At 38.6% G+C, this 26,535-nt stretch overlaps 1 protein-coding gene across 5 annotated transcripts in view; it reads left to right on the forward strand.

Annotated features, from left to right (window-relative positions):
• ECPAS (Ecm29 proteasome adaptor and scaffold) overlaps window positions 1-26,535 on the forward strand; it is a 102,985-nt gene that overhangs the window by 51,782 nt on the left and 24,668 nt on the right. For 4 of the 5 annotated variants that reach the window (XM_082469104.1, XM_082469102.1, XM_082469101.1 and 1 more), the window contains 22 exons: window positions 221-340; window positions 2,269-2,354; window positions 2,579-2,657; window positions 4,755-4,804; window positions 5,831-5,897; window positions 5,991-6,113; window positions 8,348-8,451; window positions 8,851-8,974; window positions 10,720-10,800; window positions 11,814-12,039; window positions 12,470-12,561; window positions 14,593-14,727; window positions 15,531-15,693; window positions 16,140-16,312; window positions 17,487-17,588; window positions 20,740-20,863; window positions 22,151-22,296; window positions 22,731-22,785; window positions 23,493-23,607; window positions 24,289-24,357; window positions 25,615-25,732; window positions 26,002-26,169. In XM_082469104.1, the coding sequence (XP_082325230.1) occupies window positions 221-340; window positions 2,269-2,354; window positions 2,579-2,657; window positions 4,755-4,804; window positions 5,831-5,897; window positions 5,991-6,113; window positions 8,348-8,451; window positions 8,851-8,974; window positions 10,720-10,800; window positions 11,814-12,039; window positions 12,470-12,561; window positions 14,593-14,727; window positions 15,531-15,693; window positions 16,140-16,312; window positions 17,487-17,588; window positions 20,740-20,863; window positions 22,151-22,296; window positions 22,731-22,785; window positions 23,493-23,607; window positions 24,289-24,357; window positions 25,615-25,732; window positions 26,002-26,169 (2,520 nt within the window). The remainder of the gene's footprint in view (window positions 1-220; window positions 341-2,268; window positions 2,355-2,578; window positions 2,658-4,754; window positions 4,805-5,830; window positions 5,898-5,990; window positions 6,114-8,347; window positions 8,452-8,850; window positions 8,975-10,719; window positions 10,801-11,813; window positions 12,040-12,469; window positions 12,562-14,592; window positions 14,728-15,530; window positions 15,694-16,139; window positions 16,313-17,486; window positions 17,589-20,739; window positions 20,864-22,150; window positions 22,297-22,730; window positions 22,786-23,492; window positions 23,608-24,288; window positions 24,358-25,614; window positions 25,733-26,001; window positions 26,170-26,535) is intronic. The other variant, XM_082469103.1, reaches the window with a different exon arrangement.

Raw genomic sequence — 26,535 nt, forward strand, 5'->3', positions numbered from 1 at the left:
AGTACTTAAAATATTTTCAGTTTTAATTCCTAGTATATTAAATATTGATAGGTGTTCAGTATAAACAAAATCTCTTTGGAAGCTTCAATAATTTTTAAAAGTATAAAGGGATCCTGAAACAAAAGTTTGAGAGACCATTGATTTAGATGATCTCTCATGATTTTTTTCAATTCACAATAATTTTGAAGTGCTGAGTTATAATCACACATATTTTCAACAGGGAGCAGTTCTGAAGCCAGAGCTGAAAAGGGACCCAGTCAGTACAAGGGTCAAGTTAAAGATTGTCCCCCACCTCCTTCGTTCTAGACAAGCTGCTGAAACGTTCCCGGCTAACATTCAGGTAACTCATTCTTTCCAGAGAAAAATGGCCTGTTTACAACTTTCATGTTTGTTTAACTAGACAAAGAACTGCATTAATGGATATTCAGGAGGTAGGTTGATATGTATAACAAGATTAATGAGATTCTTTTTTCTCTCTCAAGTTTAGCTGCAGAAAATACTTTTTAATTATAGCTATAATAAAAAATATATTTTATTAATATATTAATATTATATATAAATATATATTATATATAATATATATTATAAATTTTTATTATAGAATATATGCTGTATATGGTTACCATTCACCCTAAATGTATGGTGATAATGCCTTTCAAACTAGTGCTTTTCTGAGTGGCTTTTTTCCAAAAATGGTAGCACCAGACACTTGGTCATTTAGGTGGGAAAATGAGTCATCCTTGACTGGAGTCCCTCGTGAAGGCAGTGGCCACAGCCTCTGGATGCTGCTGCCTCAGTGTCTTCACCCCCGTCTGCCGAATGCTCATGTTCATGGAGATCGTCACTTCTTGTTCTGCTTGCCGCAGTCGTCTTCCTTGTTGCCCTGCCTCTAGTCTTGCCCACTGCCAGTCTGTTTTCTGTGTTGCCACCAGAGTTATTTTTGCAGTTGGAAATCCTTATACTCTGTTGGTGTGGGATATGAGCCCCTCCGGAAAAGCTCTCGCCTTTTGGTCCAAGTAATGACCAGCTCAGCTCTGGAGACAGATTTCATTTGAGCATAATTTTGTCATTAGTTACTTACTTTTGATCTTAAATAAGCCTCAGGGTTTTTCCTGTTTTTCTTTAAACGTAAAAAAAAATCTGTAAAATGGATGTAATGATAGCAGCTACCTCATAGCAATGTTGTAAAGACTGAGTGGATTAGCAGGTAGAAGCTTTAGAGCAGGGTGGCTAGTACTCATTCAGTTAGCAAGTTCTCAGTAAATGGTGGAAAGGCAGCAGTTGTTTCCCTTCTGGTCTCGTATCTCACCATACCCTTGCCCTGTACCTTATGCTCCAACAGAGATTGTTGCTGTTTAAGTATGCTGTTTTCATGGCTCTGTGTCTCCACTCCTGGCATGGTGGCCCTCCCCCCTGTAGCCTGGTAAACGTCTACTCCAGTTTCAGGATTTGCTCCGGTGTGCCCCTTCCTATCTGAAATGTCCCCGTTTCCTGCCTCTCATCTCTTTCAGTCCCTAAGTAAGAACACTGTCCTCTTGCTCACTGTACGTGTGTGGTGGACATTGGCTTCTTCCTTCGCAGCTCTGCCTCTTAAGGCTTATTTGTTTAAGCGGCTGCTTCCTCCTTTTAGGTGATACAACTTTTATTCCCAGTATCTGGCTCTCTAATATTTGACTGATTTCAAGTACTCTGTTCTGTGTTTCCGTAAACATAAAATAATCACAGAACTTCTTCCATTTCACTTTCCAGGCACCGTTTCCCTGACAGTGTTTTGATAATTTTGGTTCAGAAAATTTGGTTGTAGTAACACTACATTATATAATAAGCAGCTAGAAGTTTGTGGCAGAATATTCATAGACATCCTGTAGGTGTACCCTTTATTTGTAGTTATTTACGTTTTCAAAATGAGTCCACATGTAATTAAGAAACCTGATACCCCCAAAATAATCTTCTCTGCTCATGTCCCTTGCGTGAGAGTGGCAGCCCACTGCAGCGTGAACTCTGTGTTGCTTCCTAGTGGTAGCCCCACAAATTTTGCAGACTTGTAACATCTACCATTGTGTTTGTTGTTACTCCACAGACTGTTGATTGAAGCTACTGATTGGCTTCCTAAGGCCATCAGCTAAAATATTTGTATGAAAGAGAACTGCATTAATTTTGAAGAACAAGGTGTAGTGCAAAAGACCTACTGTTGAATCCTTAATAGTATTTGAAGATAGTAAATTGCTATTGTTAATCGGTATTCTTGATGTTGTTCCTTTTTCATAGGTGGTATATGATGGACTCTTTGGTACAAATACAAATTCAAAATTAAGAACATTATCCCTGCAATTTGTGCATCACATTTGTGTAACGTAAGTTTTTTGAACTATTTGTAAAGTTTTCAAGCTGTTGGAGTGATGAAGTGATGCAAGTATATCTTACCTAGAAACAAATCGTGTTTGCTTATCCTAAAGTATTTCATACTTTAATAGATTATTTAAATTTACTTCAGTTATGTCTCTAAGTAATAATCTGAAAAGATATGTAATTATGAGATTCTTATATCTTGCTTTGTATGTGTTATTTTTTTAAAAAGCTGTCCAGAAATCAAGATTAAGCCATTAGGTCCAATGCTTTTGAATGGCCTCACCAAGCTAATCAATGAATATAAAGAAGTAAGTGACTTGTTTTTTTAAATTTTTGTTAACATTTTATATTTTAAAGTATTTTCTGTTATAAACTTCGCTGGTCTATATGTTGATATAGTTAAAGTTTGCTGTTGTTCCATCATTTCTTAACATTCTTAATTGAAGTGGTGCAAATTTCAGAAATTACCACCATCTTCTGCCCTTTTTTTTTGAAATAAGTATTAAAAACTGATACGGATCTTGAGGTGGTCTTATCATTTCTTTAAATAACATTTTAAAAAGCTAGTACATTTTATTTTACTTTTAGGCACTGTGCAAAAATGGAATGAGAAGAATTAAATTTTAGTTTATTATTTATTTCCATATAGGTCTATTTGAATTTGCTTGTTTTGAGAAACGGTGTTAATTCTTAGGGACTGAGATTTTATTGATTCAAAACTCTGTCAGACTACCAAATACACTACCAAATGTAAAATAGATAGCTAGTGGGAAGCACCCACATAGCACAGGGAGATCAGCTCGGTGCTTTTTATCCCCTAGAGGGGTAGGAAATGGAGGGTGGGAGGGAGACGCAAGAGGGAGGAGATATGGGGATATATGTAGACGTATAGCTGATTCACTTATATTATACAGTAGAAACTAACACACCATTGTAAAGCAATTATACTCCAATAAAGATGATAAAACAAACAAACAAACAAACTCTGTCAGAACATGCATTCAGTAAATTTTTGATTCCTTAAGCTAAGTGGAATGAGGATTCCTTGGATTGTAGATTTTCAAATCCTGTTTTTCCTTGCTGTATCACTCCTACCATTTCTAGTATTTCAGGGGAATTTGCTAAAAAAGGTAAGGTTTCAAGAACTCTAGTTAGTATTTCTTCCTAAGTCTTAGCTAAACATGAATGCATGTTTGCAGTAGTATAGTGACCAGTATTTTGCCATTTGGATTTAGAATTGAGTTTGAATTCTAGTTTTGTTCCTTGGTGAGTTACTTAAATTCTTTGGACCTCTGTTCTTTATCAGAAAAATGAGGATAATAGTATCACTTCATTGGATTATTGTGAAGATTAAATGAGATAATTCATGTAAATTATTCAGCACAGTAAAGGCATATTAGTAGATATTATTAATGAAAAGCTATTCATTTGTTGTGCAGCTGTGCTTTGGGGCAGTGTTAGGCCTGACTCTCCTGTCTTCTTCTGTTGATTGAATAGAGCTTGCATGGTTCTTAAGGCCTTGGGAAACTTTCAGATTATTTTTATGGCGTAGTCAGATTCTTTGGATGGTTGGTAGGAATAAAAATGCTTTGGGGCTTTTAGGGGAGGAACTGTATATTTGAAGATAGGTTAGAGAGGCCAGATAAACTACAGGACTGTAATCCTTTTACCTCCAGATGACACTGCATGTCTTCCCAACAGATGAGTCTGTAAGAGTGGCCATGTAGGTGTGTGAATCCTTTGTTAAATGTATAAACTTCAGCTCACAGAAGTGTTACTATGTTCTAAGTAATGTCAGACTATTGGTTTTCCTAAAACCACGTAAAATTCTATCTGTATCTTGAGTGGGAACCTCACTAACTCACCCGAATACTGTGATCCCTTTAATTTTTTATGGTGGAAGATATGAGAAGAAGCTGTTTCTTTCCTATGGTGCAGATTTTTAGACAGTTGGTCCCCAGCGTACTACAGTTTTGGGTGAGAGAGAGTGGATCCTAGCCTGTTGGGCAGGTGAATTTTCTAATAAGTTAAGCCTTTTTCCCAGTACGTTGGTGGTGAATTTTGGTATTTGCAGGTTATATAGTATTGAAACTATCCTGAACTTAGCACCAGCTAAGAGAACCTTTTCATATATGACCACTGCATTTTCCTTTTGGAGTAAGTTGGGGATATAAAGTTTTGTTTTGTTTTTCCTTTTAGTACTGTGATGCATTCTGGGTTTGGACATTTTTATTTGTTTTGTTCAGATGCTGATATCATATAGTTAGGCAGGGTGAGACCTAGGTTTAACAAGGAGTAAAATAATGCATTTAATTGCAGCAAAAGGGTTTTGCTGTTTACTGTGTTTTTTGTTCTGTCTGCTTTTTGTTCTTTTCTTTTCTTTTTTTTTTTTCCTTAATTTCAAGGACCCTAAGCTACTGTCAATGGCATATTCAGCTGTTGGAAAACTCTCCAGGTGAGTAAACTCTTTTTCAGTGAGAGATATCCTGTTGGTAAACTAAGAAAAACTGTGGCATTTAATAATGGATGGAGAATAAATTTGTTATGATTCTGAAAGGGTCGTAGGTTGTTTAGAAATGTCTTCCTTGTAGAAGGATAATGAATGTGAGACATTTAAACTTACATCTGAAGATGTGTTACCATATTAAATGGCAGTCTTGAAATGAGATTTTGAACTGGATTGTGTCATAATGTGTTACAGTTTTCTTGAACCCTAGAGACATTTGATTGACCTTAAGTGTTCTTGTTGCTACTTACTACCAGCGTTTATAATCTCGATAATCAAGAGTTTTTCTAGTGATTCTCTTTTCTGATAGCATTATATTATGATTCTGAGCGGCCCTGTTTCCAAAGTTGGATTTTTTTTCTTCTGCTTAGCATGGTTTCCTGCACGCAGTTCCTCCTGGTTTCCTCTTCCTTCACTGTATTTCAGAGCAGGGGGATAGAGGAGCAGCATCCTCAGTGGTACCAGGTGCTGCTTACACCCTGGCACAGGTTCTGTGTTGGCCTGTGTAGACTAGGTCTTGCTCTTCTGCACTGTGTAGGGAAGGAGTTTGGGGGCTCAGAAGACCGCCACTTCAGATCAGCTGATACAGCATAGGGTTGTCAACAAACCTTGTCCCTTGTGTGTTGGCATGAAGTGACAAAACTCCTTGTCACCAGAGTCATTAGTTTAAATAGCATTTAGTCTCATCTATTTTCTTTATTTTAAAATCAGAAATGTTAACTGAATGCATGGAATATTCTAGTGAGAATATCTGGATAATAGGTATATTAATCTAGAGTTATTTTATTAGGCAGTTGAAGAATTAAATATTTACTTTAAAAAGTGTTTGATTCTTTGGGGGAGGTAATCCAGTGATGTTCACATGGTTCAGAAGTGAAAGTGCAAGTTTAGGCAAGTTTGTGTTTAGTTTCTTTTTTTTTTTTTCCATCTTATGGAGATTTTTGATAGTAATGATGACCTCATATTCTCTTACAGTCGAATGCCCCATTTATTCACTAAGGATATAGCTCTTGTGCAGCAGCTTTTTGAAGCCCTATGTAAGGTAGGGAAACACCTGGCAAGTGTATGCTTTCTGTTCGGATGCTCACTTGGAAACCCAACAGGGAGGGAAACACTGTTTTTATCATCTTCATAGGAAGAGCCCGAGACGCGACTCGCCATTCAAGAAGCGCTATCCATGATGGTTGGAGCTTATAGTACTTTGGAAGGAGCACAGCGGACTCTCATGGAGGCACTTGTGGCTTCGTACTTAATAAAGGTAGGTCCAACTATGTGAACTACAATGGCTGGTAGTATATGAATTTTACATTTTTTTTTAAACATTTTTTAAGCTCTCAGTTTTTTTTAAAAATTTATTTATTTATGGCTGCATTGGGTCTTCGTTGCTGTGCGCGAGCTTTCTCTAGTTATGGCGAGCGGGGGCTACTCTTCATTGCGGTGTGCGGGCTTCTCATTGCGGTGACTTCTCTTGTTGCGGAGCACAGGCTCTAGGCGCATGGGCTTCAGTTGTTGTGGCTCATGGGGTCAGTAGTTGTGGCTCACGGGCTCTAGAGCGCAGGCTCAGTAGTTGTGGCACACGGGCTTAGTTGCTCCGTGGCATGTGGGATCTTCCCTGACCAGGGCTCGAACCCGTGTCCCCTGCATTGGCAGGTGGATTCTTAACCACTGTGCCACCAGGGAAGCCCTACATTTTTAAGATCAAAATTTGAATTGCTTTTTGCCTTAACTCTCTATAATGAAGAGGAATATTTGCTTTCACTTGGACTGTGATTTATGATCTGTTTTTAATTCCTCGTTATTGGAATCTGATTTTAGGGAAGAAGGAGTAGTGATATTCACAGAGGCCTTATGTTTAAAGCCTTCCTTGTTGGAAAACTGTTCTTAATATCATGCTCTCCCAGTTGCAAGTGTTTTGTTTTAACTGGTAGCTGAGCACTACAGTCCACTGAGGTGGAGTTCTGTAGGTAACACTGGGTGAGAAAAGCAGAAGGAAAGAAAGGCACAATTTATGGATCAAAATGAGTCTGTAGGAAGTAAGCCAGTACCACCATCCATACTCTTCTTCCTTCTAGTCCTCTTCATTTGCCTGCCATGGGAGTTTGCAGGAGAATTTTTAATATCTGTGGTTATTTACACATATGTGTACATGATATATAATATGCAATATAAAATAATACATTATGTATTTGCTTTAGTCAGTTCTTTGTCCTCCATTTCTAGGAGTAGAGAGGGAGATTAAAGAGGGAATGATGTCAAATATTGGTGAGATTAATATGAATTGCATCTTAACTGAAATTTGGCTGCCACGTTTATTAACACATTTATATTGAGGAATTATTAAAGGTTCAGAAAGGTATCTGGTTTCTGTTGAAATATGACAGGATAATTATGTACACTCAGAAGGCTTATTATATATAGCGTCCCATTGTCAAATGCTCTTGGTGTCCAGTGTACCTGGTTCATGATCATATAACATGGACAAAGAAGTATAGGCTTATTTGGAAGCTCATTAGAGTCAAATACTTAAAACTTTTTGTAGGTAGCCTTACAAGGAAATGGAATGCTTGTATAATGCACATGGGTGCTGGTTATACTTATGCAGATCAAATCATGTAACAGTATTACCAAGCCAAGGTAATTTATTTTCTTTTCTCAGACTACATGTAAGGCAACCAGACCCTGGGCTAAATCATATAGACTGGTCCGTAATATCATTGCCCTTTACAGTAGCTCCAAAAATGCTAAAGAGCAAGAACACCTGAGTAAATGAGGTAGTACACGTTTCTAAGCATCTCTCATCTCACTTATGTTGTGACTGGAGGAATGACCCAGGGGGAAGATACACGAGAATAAAGCTTAAGCATCAGTAGACTCTACAACTGCTTTTCTGGCTGAACTTTGTATTCATAGATTACAATCTTAATCTATTTAAGTTAATTGGATATATTTATGTAGTTGAAACTTTGCTTTGGAGTCAGTTTTAATTTAAGAGCTAATCTGAAAGCGTTGGCGGTATTTTGCTTTAAATTTGTAGGGATTCCAAGTAAGCTCTGTTTGTGTTCCCTGCAAAATATCTGAATTTCACTCATGTGACTGAGAGTTTAAGAGTTGGAGAAGCAGAGGTGGTGGCTAGAAACTGCCACAGTGACCTTGGTCTGATGGTTGGGCCTGAGGATGTGCATCTGCAGAGAGATTCTCTGGTTATGGTCTTGGTGGGGTTTCCTGCTCTACTTGGAGCGTCCTCTTAGATCATAGTAGTATTCTTTAAATAGTGTCATTGTCCAAAGACTTTTAAACAACATGATTAAAGATCTTGACTAAATGATGTTTTATTTATTTAGATATATTTATTGAAATATCAACTTAAATTTTGATTGTTTACAATTAAAATGACTCGACTGGAATGAGTTGTTGGTAATTGAATTCTTTTTTTTTTTTAATCTGTGTGTGTGTGTGTGTGTGTGTGTGTTCTTGCGTTTATGTGTCAAATAGCCTGAAGTTCAAGTTCGACAAGTGGCTGTGAAATTTGCCAGCACGGTGTTTCCCTCAGATCATATACCGTCCAGATATTTGCTCTTATTAGCTGCAGGAGATCCGTAAGTTTCAAAGGTGTTAATTTGAATTTGGGTTCATTTAAAATTTAGTTGAAAATTGAATAAAATTTATTGTTGTTTGCAGTGTTCGTCTGTGGAATTTAGGAGCAATTTATTAGGGTTAAAAGTATGGCTCCCTTGATACATATATAGACCTGTAGTCATACCCTGTCTTGTTTTTTCCTGTGGGTAAAATTCAAAGATGAAAGCCATATGACTCTCCACATCTAATGAAATTTCCAAAAAGAAGCAATTGCTTATCATGTATTTTATGCCTCTTTGCATAGATAGCCAAAAATATATTTAAGACAGATGACAAATAAAATTGCTGTTCTTAGTCTTCATATGATCATTCTCCAGTTGGTGAAATTTATTTATGTTTCTTATTTATCTTTCTGAAAGACGGGAGGAAGTTCATGGAGAGGCACAACGAGTTTTAAGGTGTCTTCCTGGTAGAAATAGAAAAGAAAGTGCTTCTAAGCAGATGCCATCTTTCCCAGAAATGGTATATTATATCCAGGAAAAGGTATGATATTTAACTTCAGATAATAGTTTAAGTCATATAATGAATGATGAAAATAAACTTACATTTTTTTAGGTGACACATTTTAAAATGCTAATCACTAAATGTTGAATAGTAAAGTTTCTAACAATGTTAATACAATAAGAGGAAGGTACGAAGTGAGGAGAAAAATATAAATCTCAAATGTAATTAATCTGTTTTGCCCAAATCTAAATTACTTACAATTCCTTTTATGTTATTCAACATTTTGGCTGTTTATTTTATTATTATTATTATTTTTAAAATTTTTATTGGAGTATAGTTGATTTACACTGTTGTGTTAGTTTCTGCTGTACAGCAGAGTGAATCAGTTATACATAAACATACATCCACTCTTTTTTAGATTCTTTTCCCATATAGGTCATTACAGAGTATTGAGTAGAGTTCCTTGTGCTATACAGTAGGTCCTTATTATTTATCTATATTTTATATAGTAGTGTATATATGTCAATCCCAATCTCCCAGTTTATCCCTTCCCCCCTTTTCCCTCTTGGTAACCGTAAGTTTGTTTTTTTACAACTGTGACTCTATTTCTGTTTTGTAAATAAGTTCATTTGTACCATTATTTTTTATTTTATTTTATTTTTTTAAAAATTTATTTATTTATTTATATTTTTGGCTGTGTTGGGTCTTCGTTTCTGTGCGAGGGCTTTCTCTAGTTGCGGCAAGCAGGGGCCACTCTTCATTGCGGTGCGCGGGCCTCTCACTATCACAGCCTCTCTTGTTGCGGAGCACAGGCTCCAGACGCGCAGGCTCCGTAGTTGTGGCTCACGGGCCTAGTTGCTCCGCGGCATGTGGGATCTTCCCAGGCCAGGGCTCGAACCCGTGTCCCCTGCATTGGCAGGCAGATTCTCAACCACTGCGCCACCAGGGAAACCCTGTACCATTATTTTTATTGGCTGTGTTTAAAATTTTTACCCTTGGCATGACATGCTTGAAATATATCTTTTCTATTTTTAAGGGCATTATTTAGGGCAGCATTAGTTTAAGAATGCTTCAGGGAGCAGTTCAGACTTTTTCCACCATGATCATAAGAGAGCATTGCGTCTGCTTTTGCAAGTCTCCTGTTTTTGCTGGTAGATCGGAGTATTGACAGTCATGACCCCCCACCCTGACCCTATCCTACTTTTTACATTGATGTTTCTCTTAGTGTGCTGGGGGGATACCTTACTGCCTTTCACCTCTACTGGTGGTCTTAGCTTTTTGCTTAGAGAGACATCTTAAGGGTGCTGGAGGTCAGTATGTAGCAGCCATGATTCTCTTCTCCATAACACTGTCATATTTGTGGGCAGCAGATGCTTTTGTGCTAATATTTTCCTTCGACCTCTATTATTAATGAAAATAACTGGCATGCAGCGCCCTGGGGTGACTGTCAGTAGATGCCTGGAGTAGGTTTATTCTTTTTATTTTATTTTATATTTTTTACTTGCTACTGTGTCATCTTTGCAGCTTTTTTCCTTTCTTTTTAAAGTATAGTTGATTTATAGGTTTATTCTTTTTAAACTAGCCAGTCAAAAGGCAGCACATCTGTAACTTAGGGTTTGAGGTCCGTGCACAGTCAAGCATGGTTAATGGAAAAATGCTTTGACTAGAAAAAAACAGTAGCAGACAATAATGTAGCTAGAAATATAGTTATTTTTGAGTTGAGAAAGGGTACATACACGTGCTTTGTTTTCCAGTAATTGATTTTTGGGGTTTATTTTTATTAGGCTTCCCATCGAATGAAAACGCCAGCCAAGTACATGACTGGGACCACTGTCCTTCCATTTAACCCAGCAGCCTTTGGAGAGGTAGGACTGGCATGTATTTCTATTTTGCTTTCACTAAAGGTTCTTAACGATAATGTCACAGTCAAAGAGATGACTGTGAATTTTCTGTGTTCGAGGTAAACCCATAGAGTGATGTCATTGTTTTATACCAGGTTGTTTATTAGGAAAACAGTACTTAGTAATTGGTATTATTTTAAATCATAGTGGAGTCTAGAAATACATTTATCTCAGTGAGATTCTCTTCGTGAAAGAAGTAGATGCTCTGCATTGATTGCTATTGGGAATTTACAGCAAATTAGATTTGAATTTTAAAGCCAACAATATATTGAGGTTATTTGGATTATCCAGTTTTGAAGGTTGGAGAATTAGATTAATTTATCTCATTTACTAAGGGAAATTCTATTGTTTCAGTCATTGACTTGCACTAATTAAATGGCAAGAGATAATCTTGTTCAGAGTGAGTAAGAAGACTCACGATGAAATTACTGCCTGTCCTGTTCTAGCTCTCAAGGAAAGAGCTTCCGGGGGACTCCTTAGTAGCTAATTTATGTCAGAGGTTTTTAATGACATCGTAGCTACTCTTCTGTAGATGATTTGAACCCATTTTCTCAAATTCTCGTGTCAGTGGAGATTAAATGCAGCTGGAGTTCCACAGGAACAGATCATTGGTCCTGCGTTTCTGCCCAGTGTCTGTCTGTCTGTCTCTCTCACATACATACACACACATCTTTAAAAAAAAATAATGATTTTCCTTGTTATATTTTAGACTTTAAAAGTGGAGTTTGTGTTTTAACTCCATTAAACTCTGTTAAAAGCCACCCTTTGGATTATAAAAGCTGGTTATGTAAGTTCTGCTCCATTGTGGTAATTTCAGTTCACACGTTGAGTCGTGTTTTCCAGCTTCTGTGAGGGTTGTTGAATAGCTTTATGAAGGAAGGTGGGGAATCAAAGCTGGGAACTGTCACTTTGAAGAACATCTCCTGCCTTGAGTTTTTGAGACGCTTATCTGGTGTCCTTCTTCCTTCTGTCTGTAGATAGTCCTGTACTTGCGCATGTGCCTGGCTCACAGTGCGGGAGTGGTGCCCACCTCTCAGAGTTTGGCTGATATGCAAGATCACGCCCCGGCCATTGGACGCTATATACGGACTTTAATGTCGGGCAGCCAGACAACACCCTCCTCGTCTTCTTCCAAGAGTGGGGAAACCAACCCTGTTCAGATCTACATCGGCCTGCTTCAGCAGCTGTTAGCAGGGGTTGGAGGTAGGCGGTCATGACGCTGAGGATTATACTAAAGCACTTAAGCAAAAATCTAATTTTAAACTCAGCTGAGAATTTATAGCAAAATTATTTTCTGTCTTCTCTTCTCCAACTGAACATGAATCTTTCTTTTCTAAACTTGCCTGAGTTCATCTTTGATACACTATTTCTTTTTTCAGAAAGAAATGCTTAACAATAGGTAATATATTTTTGCTTTGGAAGTGGGTGTGAAGAACAGGGCATCTTTTTATAGACAGTAAGTCTGTAAATTTGCTGTATTGAATCACATACTGTATTTAGGTTAACTTTTGTTTTGTAGAACTGGGGAATGCCTCCTAAAGCTGTAGCCTTATGCTTTAAAGGAATTTAGTGATCTCTGTATGTTTATTGCTTTTCTTGAAATCAGAATGGTTCTGAATTCCTTCTTATTTAGGTTTGCCAGTCATGTACTGTCTATTGGAAGCTGTCTCAGTGTATCCAGAAAAGCTGGCTACCAAATTTGTAGACAAAACCGAATGGATAAAGGTATATCCTGTGCATGTGTATTTCTTTTTGATTCTGTATATTTTAAACTTTGGTCTCATGATGTCGCCTTCCTACCAGTGTTTCGGTGGCCTTTTCTGCCTTGAGGTCATTTTGAAACTCTCATCATTAAACACTTACTGGGAAGCATGTAGGTCCATGTATTGCAGTGATCCATTTAGGTGAGAGGGGGAGATGAGTTGGGAGTCTTATAAGTAAGAAAAAATTATTTTTCTGTTTTAAAAGTTTAAAAAAGTAATAAATATGTATAATTTAAGTAAACAATTATGTAAGATGTCTCCTTTGCATAGTCTCTCAGCTACCCAGATCCCTTCACCTTCCTGCCTCTTCCTCTCTCATCTGACAGATATGCATAGGTTATCACTTATTTGTATATGGTGTCCCTTCTAGAGTTTATTTATGCATATACACACAAATGAAATTAGCATTTTTGATTTTTCTTCCTTTTTTCACACAAAAGGGTATTATACTTTTCACACTGATTTTTTAAAAATTAATTAATTAATTAATTAATTAATTAATTAATTTTTTTGGCTGTGTTGGGTCTTCGTTTCTGTGCAAGGGCTCTCTCCAGTTGCGGCAAGCGGGGGCCACTCTTCATTGCGGTGCGTGGGCCTCTCACTGTCGCAGCCTCTCATTGTGGAGCATGGCTCCAGATGTGCAGGCTCAGTAGTTGTGGCTCACGGGCCCAGTTGCTCTGCAGCATGTGGGATCCTCCCAGACCAGGGCTCGAACCCGTGTCCCCTGCATCGGCAGGCAGACTCTCAACCACTGCGCCACCAGGGAAGCCCTTCACACTGCTTTGTACCTTACTTCTTTGGCTTAGCGTTAGAACATGGAGTTATTCCTGTATAACTACAGAGAGAACATCCCCTTTGTTTTAACAACTTCATTGTTTTCCACTGCATGAATGTGCCATAATTTATTGTAGGTCCTTATTGATGGTCATTTAGGGTACTTCCAGTCGGCTGCAATGAACAATCCATCATTTTGAATATGAGTGGGTATATTTTTAGATAGATTCCCCAGAAGTGGAATTGAGGACACATGGATGCAATTTTAATAGATAATGCACGTCCTCCATATGAGTAGTTCCAATTCACACTCCCACCGGCCATGTTGGAGAGTATTCTTGTCCCGTGGTCACACCAAAAGGGTTACCAGGTTTAGCAAATAAAAATGCAAGATACTCAGTTAAACTTGAATTTCAGGTAAACAGTGAATAATCTTTTTTATTACAGGTCTGGCTCATATAGTTTTGTATACCTTTTGTGCTACATAATGTAGTTCTTTTTGGAAAATGCAGTTTGAATTATGGTAAAATGTACCAATTATTTAAGTGTGAAAGCATGAAGGTAATTTACCAAGAGGAGTGAGTTTTGTACTTTTCTGGAAAATCTAGTCTCATGAAATTGCTTCTAGTTTAAAAAGGTTTTTTAATTCTTTGTGAATATTTGCTGATTTTAAAATGATCTTAGAGTTTTTGACCTTTGATCTTGTAGATCAGGGGTCATTAACCTGTGGTCCATGTACCAAATCTGGCCCACCTCCTGTTTGTATGGGCTGCAAGCTAAGAATAATGTTTACATTTTTAAAGGGTTGAAAAACAATTAAAAGATGAATAAAATTTCCTGACATGTGAAAATTAGAGTGTCTGTAAAATTGTACTGGAATCCAGCCACACCCATTTGTTGTCTATGACTGTTTTTGCACTGCAATAGCAGAGTGGAATCGTTGTGCAGATTTGGCTCTTTACAGAAAACACATGCTGACGTCTGTTTCAGATCAGCTGTGTATTAATTCCACCTGTTTTATACTTTGTATCTTTGATGAAAATGCACATAAGGTTTTGGTCTATACCTCTGCTTTTATTTTGTTTTAAAATAATAGCTTGTTGTGTTCTTTTCTCATAGTTACCAATAGATTGAACATTGTAATGTTTTAAATGTTAGACATTGTCAGCAGGGAGATGATCATATGTTATGTGTGTATTTCTTTTTCTGCACCGCTCAGAGTCTGATGAATAGCAGTAAAGAAGAGATGCGTGAACTGGCAGCATTGTTTTATTCTGTGGTGGTATCTACAGTGTCAGGAAACGAGTTGAAGTCAATGATAGAACAGCTTATAAAGACGACAAAAGACAATCATGTATGTTATCAGTTTTGTCTTTATCCTTTTTTTGTGGGAAATAGTTTTACAAAAGCATCTAATATATTTTTAGTTTTTGTGTTCTCATTTGTAAAACGAACTCATAAATTTCTTGCCTTTATGATTGTAAAGATTAAATGAGATAGATAATACATGGATTCAGTCAGTTCAGTCAACAAATTTTGAGTGCCTTGTGTCTCATAGGCATTGTTTTAAGTGCTACGAATACAGCAGGGAGTGGATACATGAGAAGCTCTAGTAGTGCTTGGTGCTCAGAAATGTTAGTTCCTTTTTTCTTCCCCATCTACTGCCACCTCTCATTGTACCTGTCCCGTTAGGAAACACTGTGAAACCATGAGCTTTCAAATATTTTACTTGCATTTGGAGGTTTTAGCAATTAGAAATAGGATCCGTTCATTGTATTTTGTTGGCAGTAGAGGGAAATTATGCTTGAAAGTTATGACGGTGTATTTACCTAAGTGTTATTTATAAGCTAGAAGAAAGTGTGGGTGCTTATAAGAGCATGCAATGGAGTCACCTCACCCAGAGTTGGAGTTGGGTATGGGATTAGGGAATTAGTGAGTTAGGACTCAGCTTAACTTCTTAGAATTCTGTGTTTGAAACTCAAGTTTTCTCTTGTTCCCTAACTGATTTATTAACATCCAGTGGAGCCTCACATGATCACTTTATTCTTTGGCCTTATATTTTATTGGGGAGATGACTGTAGTAAACACACAGTTATTTCATTGCATTCACACACGTGTGAGAGAGACAGACATACGGTATTGTGTTGTTAAATCCAGAGCCCGGAGATACAGCACGGATCCTTGCTTGCATTGGGATTCACAGTAGGAAGATATTTGGCTAAGAAGAAAATGAAAATGGCAGAGCAGCAAGACGTGGAGACAAATGCTGATTTTCTGCCCGAACAAGAGGAACTCATTCAGAGTGCCACAGAAACTATCGGTAATTAATGTGTTTATGCGGATTTGGATGTCAGCATAAGTAGGTTGCACTTTTTTTGAATTAGGTTAAAATTTATTGTAACATTTTAATTTCTTTTTATAGCATTGCACTCTAAATACACGAGCTTTTTCACAAAATCTTGATGCTAAATAAATTCTGTGTTTTTAATAACAATGCAAGTACTCTAGTTTTTCTCTATATATTTTTTCTGTATGTTTCTATTTAACAGAGATGATTCCATTATGGGAAAAAATGTAAACATTAAGAAAGGACATGACTCTGGTGTTTTATTACTAAAGAAATGCTAACAAATTATCAACTGGAAAATATGTTATAGACTTTGATTTTGGTTTGCTGTCTTTAAAAAAATCTTGAGTACATTGCTGGTTGCTTTGGATTCCAGGGGTAATGATATAAAATTATCTTTTGTCTAAATGTGTTTACAGGCTCATTTTTGGACAGTACATCACCCCTCCTGGCAATTGCTGCCTGTACAGCCTTGGGTGAAATTGGCAGAAATGGTCCACTCCCAATCCCCAGTGAGGGATCTGGCTTTACTAAGTTGCATCTTGTGGAAAGCCTGCTAAATAGAATACCCTCCAGTAAAGAAACAAATAAGGCAAGTCTCTTCCTTTTATCCTTCTCTTCTGAAATTCTTTCCATTCATAGGTAAATAAATGAGTAAAAACAGAATCATAGTCAGGATAGATGGCATTACAGCTGGAGGAGGGATTGAATGTGAAAAAGAATGATAAAGAAGAAAGTCTAGGTGACTGTTTAATTTTGAGTTGGGGATGATTTGTGCACCGCTTTTGTGTGTATACCATATGACCCAGTTACTCCAATTTAGGCCCATAACTGTTAAGATTTGGGTAAATATTAAATGTATCAGGTAATTCTTTTGTCATGCAAAAGGGGGGTAATAAAGTGTTAAATAGTTTTACGATTTTTGTAATTTCAGACGAAATCTAAATCTTAACTTCCTATACCTAGTTTGGTTTTAAGAAGTCTGGGCATTAGTAAGCAGTGTGAGTAATCTCTGAGGAAAAGGACACTTATGGTTTTTTTAGTTTTAGATAAAAACTTTCGTAGACTTTAAAAATTTTCTTTGGGATAAGAACACCTCAGTGTTGAAGTATAAGGTGATTTAATGAACAGAAGAATCAGCTTACTACAAGTTTAATAAATATGTAATTTTATTCTTGATCTAGCTACTATTTAAAACTTTCTGAGATCACAGTAGTTTTTATTAGCTGTTAGCAACTAGTCATTACCATCCATTGTTGAGCACTTGCAATCTGCCAAGCATATGCTGAGTGCTTCACATGCATTAATTAATTGAATCCCCAGAAGATCTAGTGAAGTAGGTACAATTGTCATCTCTATTTTCCGAGATGAGGAAATAGTGTCACAGAGAGGTGAAGTAACTTGCCTGAGGTCACACAGTTGTAAAGGCTATTAAAATGGTCGAGCTGTGACTTGATCTTAGGTCCTCTGGGCCCAGAATCTACATTTATAACTGTTACAGCTTGTAGGATAATGAACTAGTTAAAGACTTTGTTCTTCCTTCTTTTGCAGCTGTGGCCCCTTAATGAACTCAGTTTTATGTCTTTCTACCTCCAATGTCTTCTAGACATAATTCTGTAAAATTGGATACTTAAAAAAAAAATTGTGCTGATGCATTAGTTAGACAGACTCCCCCTCCCTGCTTTCTCATTTTGGAAACATTTTTTCTGGGACCAAGCTGTTATATACTTCATTAAAAAAAAAAAAAAAATTCTGTGTTCTTCCAGATGAAAGAAAGAGCTATCCAAACACTGGGATATTTTCCAGTTGGGGATGGAGATTTTCCTCACCAGAAACTCCTCTTGCAAGGTCTGATGGATTCTGTGGAGGTATTTATATTGCTATCTGGTTGTTAGTCATTCAAACAAAAGGCATTTTTCTTAACTTGGAACTTTGCATGCTGTGAGGTTTTAAATTAAAACTTTATTCATTTATTCACCAAGTACTTACTGAGTACCAGCTGTGGGCCCATCACTGTGGTAATCATAGCATTGACTAAATCACCTCTGTGGGGAAGTTCTTTTCTCATGATTTTTTAAAAAATAAATTTATTTATTTATTTATTATTTTTGGCTGTGTTGGGTCTTTGTTGCTGTGCACAGGCTGTCTCTAGTTGCGGCGAGCGGGAGCTGCTCTTTGTTGCGGTACACGGGCTTCTCATTGCGGTGGCTTCTCTTGTTGTGGAGCACGGGCTCTAGAGTCCATGGGCTTCAGTAGATGTGGCGTATGGGCTCTAGATTGCAGGCTCAGTAGTTGTGGCACACAGGCTCAGTAGTTGTGGGTCGCGGGCTCTAGAGCACAGGCTCAGTAGTTGTGGTACACGGGCTTAGTTGCTCCGCGGCATGTGGGATCTTCCTGGACCAGGGCTCGAACCCGTGTCCCCTGCATTGGCAGGCGGATTCTTAACCACTGCGCCACCAGGGAAGCCCTTCTCATCATTTTTGAGTAAAGCGTGGTGCAGTGTAGGTAGAAGGGGAAATGTACCCATTCAGCTAGATGTGGGGAGTGGGTGCCAGTATTCTGGTTGCCCTTGAGTCTGATGACTTCGCTTCTGTCTTCTAGATAAATGTCCAGTGTGGTGGAGAAGACCTATAAGTAGACAACTGCTAGCCAATATGATGAGTGACCTAACACAGTCTGATGTGGCCCCTGACTGGGCCTTGCTTCTTGTAACTTACTCACCAGCCACTTTTGTTCACCAGCCTCTTAGTCTTTCTTTGCTCTGAGCTTTTGAAAGACCCATGCTTCCTTCTTTCTCAGTTTGTTGCTATAGCTCTTTGAAAAGTTTCCTGACCCTTCAGACTAGAGTAGATTCTTTATTTATTTGTGCTTTCATGCTGCTCCGTACTTTTCTTCACAACATTCATCACAGTTGCTAATTGCCCACTAGGCTGAAGGCAAAGTCTGTTTTGCACCCCCATCCTCACCCCCTTATACAACAGGGGCCTGGCAGCGTAATTGGTAGTAGCAGGACCTCAAACATTTTTGCAAGAGTAGCTGAATGAGGAGATGTTTGCGTGTAAGGCAGTGGACTCACGAAGGCGGGCGTGAGCACTTCTGTCTGGGGGAGCTGGTGCACGTTTTTTGGTGGCAAAGTCGCTGCTGGGCCTTGAAGGAAGAGAGGGAGGAGAGGGGAGAGCTGTGGTTGAGGAATAAGGCAGCTGAGTGATAGAGCCGACATTAGGATTCAGGTCTCTGGATTCTTGAGGGAGTATTTTTAAGGTGAAATTTTTTGACAAGAAATTATAACCATATCTCATTCTCCCTGGATGTCACTGACATTGTAATGTCTTGGGGAAAAGCTTGTGATGTCTCCTTTCTCATCTTTTTTCTTCTTATATATCTATGGTAGAGATGGGTTTCTTCCAGTTTTGTTTAAATGAATGAAGGTTTGTCTCGGTTCTTAACTTGTTACTGAAGACATTATTTTAAGAGTTTAGAAGTACAGAGCTATATGAAAAGCTTGAAACATGCTAGAGAGACTGAAGGAGGAGAATTTTAAAAAAGCAGGAATCAAGAGAAGCAAAATATCTTCACAGTCATCTAGGACAAAGTTCTAAAGGCTTTTTTTGTTGTTGTTTCTTTTAACTTTTTATTATGGAAAATTTCAAACATGCACAGAAGTAGAGAGAATAATAATATAATGATCCCTATTTACCCACTCTTTATTTCTAGAATATTTAAAGCAAAATCTGGATATCATCTTCACAAATAGAGTTAGGGAGTTTTGTTTTTGTTTGTAATACCAACTATGTTGTTATTAACATGTAAACTTGTAAAAACAGGCACATAAAATGACTCCCTAATATGGGATCCTCTGTGTTGAGGTAACCTTTTCTCAGCTTAGAGTTGCCAAGAGAAACTTTTGACCAGGAAAGCTGTAGGACTGAAGCCTTCAAATACTTTTTATCAGAGTAGGAAGTGTGCGGTATCAGCACTTAACACCTCGGCAAGCCTAGAGCATGTAGTTGACTGAGCTTGGAAATGGCTAGCCTGTTGTCTGTATGCTTTACACTGTTCTCCCAAAAGGCCCATATTCCCATACCCCTCATATTCTCTGTTCTTCATTCTCTTCTTCCTCTCCTATTCTTAGTTCTTTTCTGATTCCCAGCAAACATTAGAGGAAAATGCCAAAGGGAGCTGAGGCTGGCCCAATTCCATATTAGTCAGTGATTCATAATTGTGAGATGTGTCAATTTCTAAATCTGATTTTAAAAACTTGAGTATGTATAGTTCAGAATATTTTAAACTTTTGATTTTTGAAACAATTCCAAATTTACAGTGTGGTTGTCAGAATAATGTAAAGAACTCCTGTATACCCTTTATCCAGACTTACCAAATTATAGTATTTTACCACGTTTGCTTTGTCATTCTCTGGTTTTTTTTCTGAACCATTTGAGAGGAACTTGCAGATATCATGTAATTTAAGCGTGCAGAGAGGAGGTGTTAGTAAATGATAAAGGCCGCTGTTCAGGGTGCAGTTACTACCAATCAAGTGTCTACTAGATGCTTTATGTACGTTAACCTCGTTTAATCCCTACGGGCCTGACGGGGTGGATGATGGTATTATGTATGCTCATGTTACAAGTGACAAAGTTGAGTCTCAGAGTTTAAATAAGTGTATGTAGCTGGTGAGAAACAGAATTTCTACCAAGACCCGTATGGCTTCACAATCCATGCCCTTCTCCCCCAAGTAAATGGTTCCATTCTTCCAAAGATTAAAAATCCCTGCTTAGCGGTTCCCTTCTGAGGGGGAAGGGTGCAACACAGACTTGGGAAAAGATCCTCAAGTCATTCTTGGGTTCTCCGTTCCCTCACCCTGCCTCACTTTCCAACCATCCCGTTAGCTGAGAGCATTGCAGGCAAAAGAGTAAAAACAAAGCATGCCGAGAAACAAGACAGTAAGCAGCTTTTTTGTGGAAATGGATGTTTTTGGGCAATGTTCTCTCTGACTCCTGACTTTTGTCCCCTTCATTGCAGGCCAAGCAGATAGAACTTCAGTTCACTATCGGCGAAGCCATCACCAGTGCTGCGATAGGAACTAGTTCCGTGGCCGCCCGGGATGCCTGGCTGGTGACTGAAGAAGAATATACGCCCCCTGCCGGTACCATATAGTCAGCTAATCGGTTTATTACCACCAAGTAACCCTCTTCTGTTCTTGTTATCACCTTTGAGCAAAAGAAAAAAATGTATACATTCCATTTTAACTCTCTTTCCAATATTTATATATGTCTTATCAGTTTGGCTCAGTCAAGAAAGATAGTTGGTTAAAGGAGACTGAGCACAAAATGAACAAGAACTGTTTCTTTAGTCCTTTGGCAAGCAGGCAGGGGAGTTAGCTATCGATTACCTTCAGACCTGTGCTCTATTTGTGAGGATTGATGTGTTTAGCCAGTGTTAGAGGTTGAGGCCTAGCTGTTTCCAAGTTTTGTGTCCCCTAATCCTTTATCACACAGTGCAGGTCTTGCAGCAGGTGCCTCTTCACTAAGTCACTCTGGCTTTTAGTGACCACATGGGTGAAGGGGCATGCGTTTTCTGACGACATGTTACAGGTACTGTGATTTCACACGTCTCGTGTGCCGTGAGCATCCTGCAGGGCACAGGATGGCTCTCCACAGCAGTGTCCTGCCGACCTCAGTAACGCCGAGGTTGAGGAACTCTGAAGTGCAGAGGAAAGGAGAACAATGGCGTAGTAGCTGGACGAGGAAAGTGAGGTTAATAGAGGTTGGTTTGCCTGTTAGTGTTTAGATGGAGATGGGAAGGATACGGTAGAGAAAGAAAGATTGCTGACACTAGAGAGAATGGGGATAATTTTAAAAAATTAAGACAAAACTAATACAACATCTTAAATTAACTATGCTCCAATAAAAATTTAAAAATTTAAAAACAAATAAATAAAAGAAAAAGTATTTATTTTAAAAACTCCATGTGCAGTTAAGGTCTAAAAGGAAATATAAAGGAAGAAAAATACTTTTTTTTCCTGCTGTCACTGTTTAAATGAGTAAAATTACATTAATCATATGGGTATTAAAAAAACTTAAGACAGTTTTTTAAAAAGAGAAGTTTTAGGTTCAGAGCAACATTAAGAGGAAGGTGCAGAGGTTTCCCACACCCTCTACCCCTACGCATGCCTAGCCTCCCCCATGATGGTGATAATTTTTCATTCTAGGGAACTAAAGTTATCTGAGTACCTTTGAAAGGTTATTTAGTTTATGCTAGGTTCTGAAATGAATGATTATCAATTCCTTCAGTTTATTTAAACACCTTAGTCATTTAGATCTTAATATGTTATAGGATTGTTGTCTTGAGTAAATGTTGATTAAAATTTAATCTTTTTCAGGAAGCTCTATTCAGTTATTTTAATTGCTTCTTATTCTTTCCCTTTCCCTAGGAGCTAAAGTTAATGATGTGGTCCCCTGGGTGCTGGATGTGATTTTAAATAAACATATCATCAGCTCCAACCCACATGTGAGGCAAGCAGCCTGCATCTGGCTCCTTTCCCTTGTGAGGAAGCTCAGTACCCATAAAGAAGTGAAGGTGAGCCATTCTGTAAACGTGATCCAGCTCTGTTGGAAACTGTTCATGAAATATTTATAATAGAAAGGTGGTAGGAAGGGAAGTGTATGAGGGTGAGGGCCACTAACCAGTAACACGTATTTTGAAATAAGCTATACGTGAAGGAATGAAGGATGGTACCTGATATATATGGGCTGGAAGATGATTCTTAAGTTGAAGGTACAATGTCTGAGGAAGTGGTGAGGATGGGGAGGCTCAGACTGTGTGCGATAGACCACCTGTAAGTGCTACAACCTTCAGGTAATTTGGCCACCTTCGAAGATGAGAGCACAGCAGGGTTTGTGACTGCCTCTGGTTGTGAGACTTCACAGGGGTTGTGTACCCTGAGAGCAAGATTTTTATTCTCCCAAGGAGGTAGAGTTTCAGTGTTCTGAATGCCTTTTTTCTTCTTTCAGTCTCATCTTAAAGAAATTCAGAGTGCATTTGTTTCTGTTCTGTCAGAAAATGATGGTAAGTAATTGGTAAATATTTGATTTCCAAACTTCTTTAAACTTGTATTTTAAATTTTGAAAAATCTGGATTAATGAACATAAAAGAAAGCTACAGGAAACTTGATTCTTAATGTATTTATTTATTAATTAGATCATTTATTCATTAGATCAGTTTTGCATTTAAAAGTGGAGCCGAGGCCTTCTTTAACATTCGTACTTGTACCAAATAATAGCTTTCTTCTACTGATACTTAGAATTCCTTTTCTCTTTGTGATTTAAGCCAGGAGAGAGTGAAAATATTTGTGTTAGACATTTAAATAGTAGTTTTGTTTTATTAATTGTTTTAAACATGTGGTCTAATGTTGACTTTCCATTTAAAAAATTACATGTGGGCGTCCTGAAATCCTGTGATTACCTCTCATGTGTGCAACGTGCATCCATTGACCCTTTGTCACCATGCACTGCACACTAAGGCCCAGCAGGGTTGACTTGGTTTGTGAGTTGGATCTTCTGTGAATGTAGTTCTCATTTACAGAGACTTGCTGGTGTCATGTCCACTCAGATGATTTAGTATGTTTTTAACAAAATAGGCAGGTTGATTATGTTTTCATATCTTTACTTTGATATCATTTTGGGTTAATGTTACAAGTCTAAATTTTTTTTTACTTGATGGCCAGAGGACAAATTTTTCTTAAAAGAATATTGTTTTGTCTGACTTCTGTGTAGAACTTAGCCAAGATGTTGCCTCAAAAGGCCTTGGGTTGGTGTATGAACTGGGCAATGAACAAGATCAACAGGAGTTGGTTTCTACTCTTGTAGAAACACTGATGACTGGCAAAAGGTACAGTGAACTTGAAAATTTCAGATTTGAACACGCAGGACAAGTTTTGCGCATACTGAGAATATGAAGTGGAAGAAGGAAAGTTCAGCTTGTGATTTTCCTGTTTATATTAAGCCTTTTCTAAATTGCAAGTCATCGATTGTTATGCTGTGGATAGCAGTTTAATTATCCAGTGTATACTGTTTAGAAAGTAAACTAAACTACTGTTTAGAAACAGGCAAGTAATTCAGGCTTTGAAAATTGAATGATCTTGGGACAGGTAAAGCATTGGATTACAGAAGTACCGTAATTACTGTTGGCTAAGTGGAATGAAGATGTGGAGAGGAAGCATGTCACGCAAGTCCGATCTGTGAAGAGGAAGAGGGGGGCAGTCATTCTCGTAATTGGTTGCTGTTTTATGTTACCTTCCTTGTAGGAAGAATAGTTCTCAATGTGTGACCACATTTAATTCAGTGTAACTTTATGTGGGATGTCTTTTATATCTATTTGTTCTTCCTAGGCTTCATTTTACAAAATTCTCTGGCTGATGGGAAGGGTTAGTTGACTTTTACATCTTGCACACTGTAGATACTTGATAGGGAATTTGATTTTATAAGTTTACAGATGAAATGTATGCATTAGTTGAATGGTGGTATGAAAACTTTGAGGCTAATTTAAATTCTTGGTGTTGTTTTCGTTTAGAGCTAAGCATGAAGTTTCTGGAGAGACAGTGGTGTTTCAAGGGGGAGGCCTTGGCAAAACCCCTGATGGGTAAGTGTGCCAGACCCGTTGATCAGTCACTATAGACATCTTCTCTCCGTTGGAAAGGGCGCTCACCAGGTTGATTTCCACCCTCGTGGGAGGTGTTGTGTGTTAGTGGAAGAAGAAAAGGTCAGTGAAAAAACCTAGTGTTTTAGATGGGGTTTCCTGGGGGAACAGACTGAGATGGAGGTGTGTATGCTGGAAGTTTATTGAAGGGTGCCTGGGGTCGTCACCCTGGGGGAGTGAGGAGGCAGGACAGGTCCGGTGGCCGAGGAGGAGCTGAACTGCTGCCCCCGCTTACGAGATCGTGACCCGTCAAGGAGCTCTGGGACTGGGCTGGGAGGGCCTGCAGGGAGGTCCTGCTCGATGTCCCCTCCTCAGGTCTTTTCACCGCCTCAGTGACTAGCCATTGGTGGCGGGCTGCTCTCGGGGAGGACCTGACCTTGGACTGAGGGCAGTTCTGTCAGCTCCCAGCCAGTGGGTCCTCAGGGAGGAATCAGCACCCACTGCACCTAGTTTTTTTTGGGGGGGGCGTCTCTACTTGGTGCTTTGGAGTCCGCCAACTTGGCATTTCAAATTAATTCGTAGAGCCTTACCTCTTTTGTCTTATCATTATTCCATCATGGTTATGCTGTTGCTTTTCCTCTGATAACCCTCAGGTCCAGCTGCAGCTTGCTGGGCCTTGCTGGGGAGTCCCCAGAGCCCTGCCTCAGGCTGTCTCTCCCGTAGCTCCGTGTTTTCTCACTGAAGTTGTTTCATTCCGCTTATCCTCCCTCTAGACTCCCTCTGAGTTTTAAAAAAAGTGCTCACTTTTCACAAAATAATGAAAAAAATCAGGTAGTTGAGCAAATACAGAGGGAAGTTAACAGGACTTGAAGAAGTTATCAGGATTGGGACGCTGTAGCTTAGAAAGGACGTAGGGAGGACAGAAGTTGTCTTCAGATGGCTCTCTTAGGATCCTGAGAGAGATTGGTGCACAGTGTACTGAAGAATTATTGCTGTCTCCTGAGGTGATCAGGGCTCCACCTCCAGGGGCATCACAGGTGCCTTAGGTCATTTACCAGCCATTGCTGAGAACTGAATTAGGCGACTTTTTATATTCTCGTCACCCTGGTTCTCTGCCTCTGTGGTAATGAGATAACTCAATATTGGAAATTCAGCAAAAACATAATTTTAAAATGTCCTAGTAATATTGGTAATGTAATTTTTAATAGTCTGGAGGTGGAGAAATACATTACAGCATACTTTTTCATTTTTGTTTTCAAGCCAGGGCCTCTCTACTTACAAGGAGCTTTGTTCTCTGGCAAGTGATCTTAGTCAGCCGGATCTTGTGTATAAATTTATGAATCTAGCCAACCATCACGCAATGTGGAACTCTAGGAAGGTAAGTGGCTATTGCTGGACATTTTATTTTTTTCTTCCCTCCAAATCAAACCTCCTGCATTGGCAGACGGTGACAACTGTTAATGCAATGTGTTTTGTAAAAGTCTGTGATTAGAGAGATCTAGACCACCATATAGGTGCTATTATTGATTGGTAAAGCTGGACACCCAGTAAATCAGGCTCTATTCAGGGACAAGGATAGGAGGAAGAATTTTGTGATATTTAATATGTGGATATTATATCTGAGCCACTTTGTTATTATTTTTTTAGGGTGCTGCTTTTGGTTTTAATGTAATTGCTACCAGAGCTGGAGAGCAGCTAGCTCCTTTCCTGCCTCAACTAGTTCCTCGTCTTTATCGTTATCAGTTTGATCCCAACCTTGGCATTCGACAGGCCATGACAAGTATTTGGAATGCGCTGGTCACTGACAAGTCAATGGCAAGTATCTGTGAACCCTTGTCCCAGATTACACATGGCATGTCAACCCATGCTCATCTTCCTTTCTACTTTGTGTACTTATTTGTTTAAACAAGCAGACTTTCTTTCATCCCTTGCTTTCTTCCTTCTTTCAAGGTATCAGAGATGCTCATGGCAACATTTATTGAAATCTCAAAAATGGAAACAATCTAAATGTCCATTGGGTGGATGGTTAAGGAAGTGGCAGTGTATCCACACAAATGGAAAACTGTATGTCGATAGTTAACCACTGATGTAGTGGAGAACAGGTCGTGGTTCTTGCCTTCAAGGAGTTCACGTAGTTGGGGAGGTAGATAAGGAATCAGGCAATTACCATATTTGGTTTTT

Source organism: Balaenoptera physalus (genome assembly GCF_965194825.1).
Source record: "Balaenoptera physalus genome assembly, chromosome: 7".
Taxonomy (NCBI): Eukaryota; Metazoa; Chordata; class Mammalia; order Artiodactyla; family Balaenopteridae; genus Balaenoptera; species Balaenoptera physalus.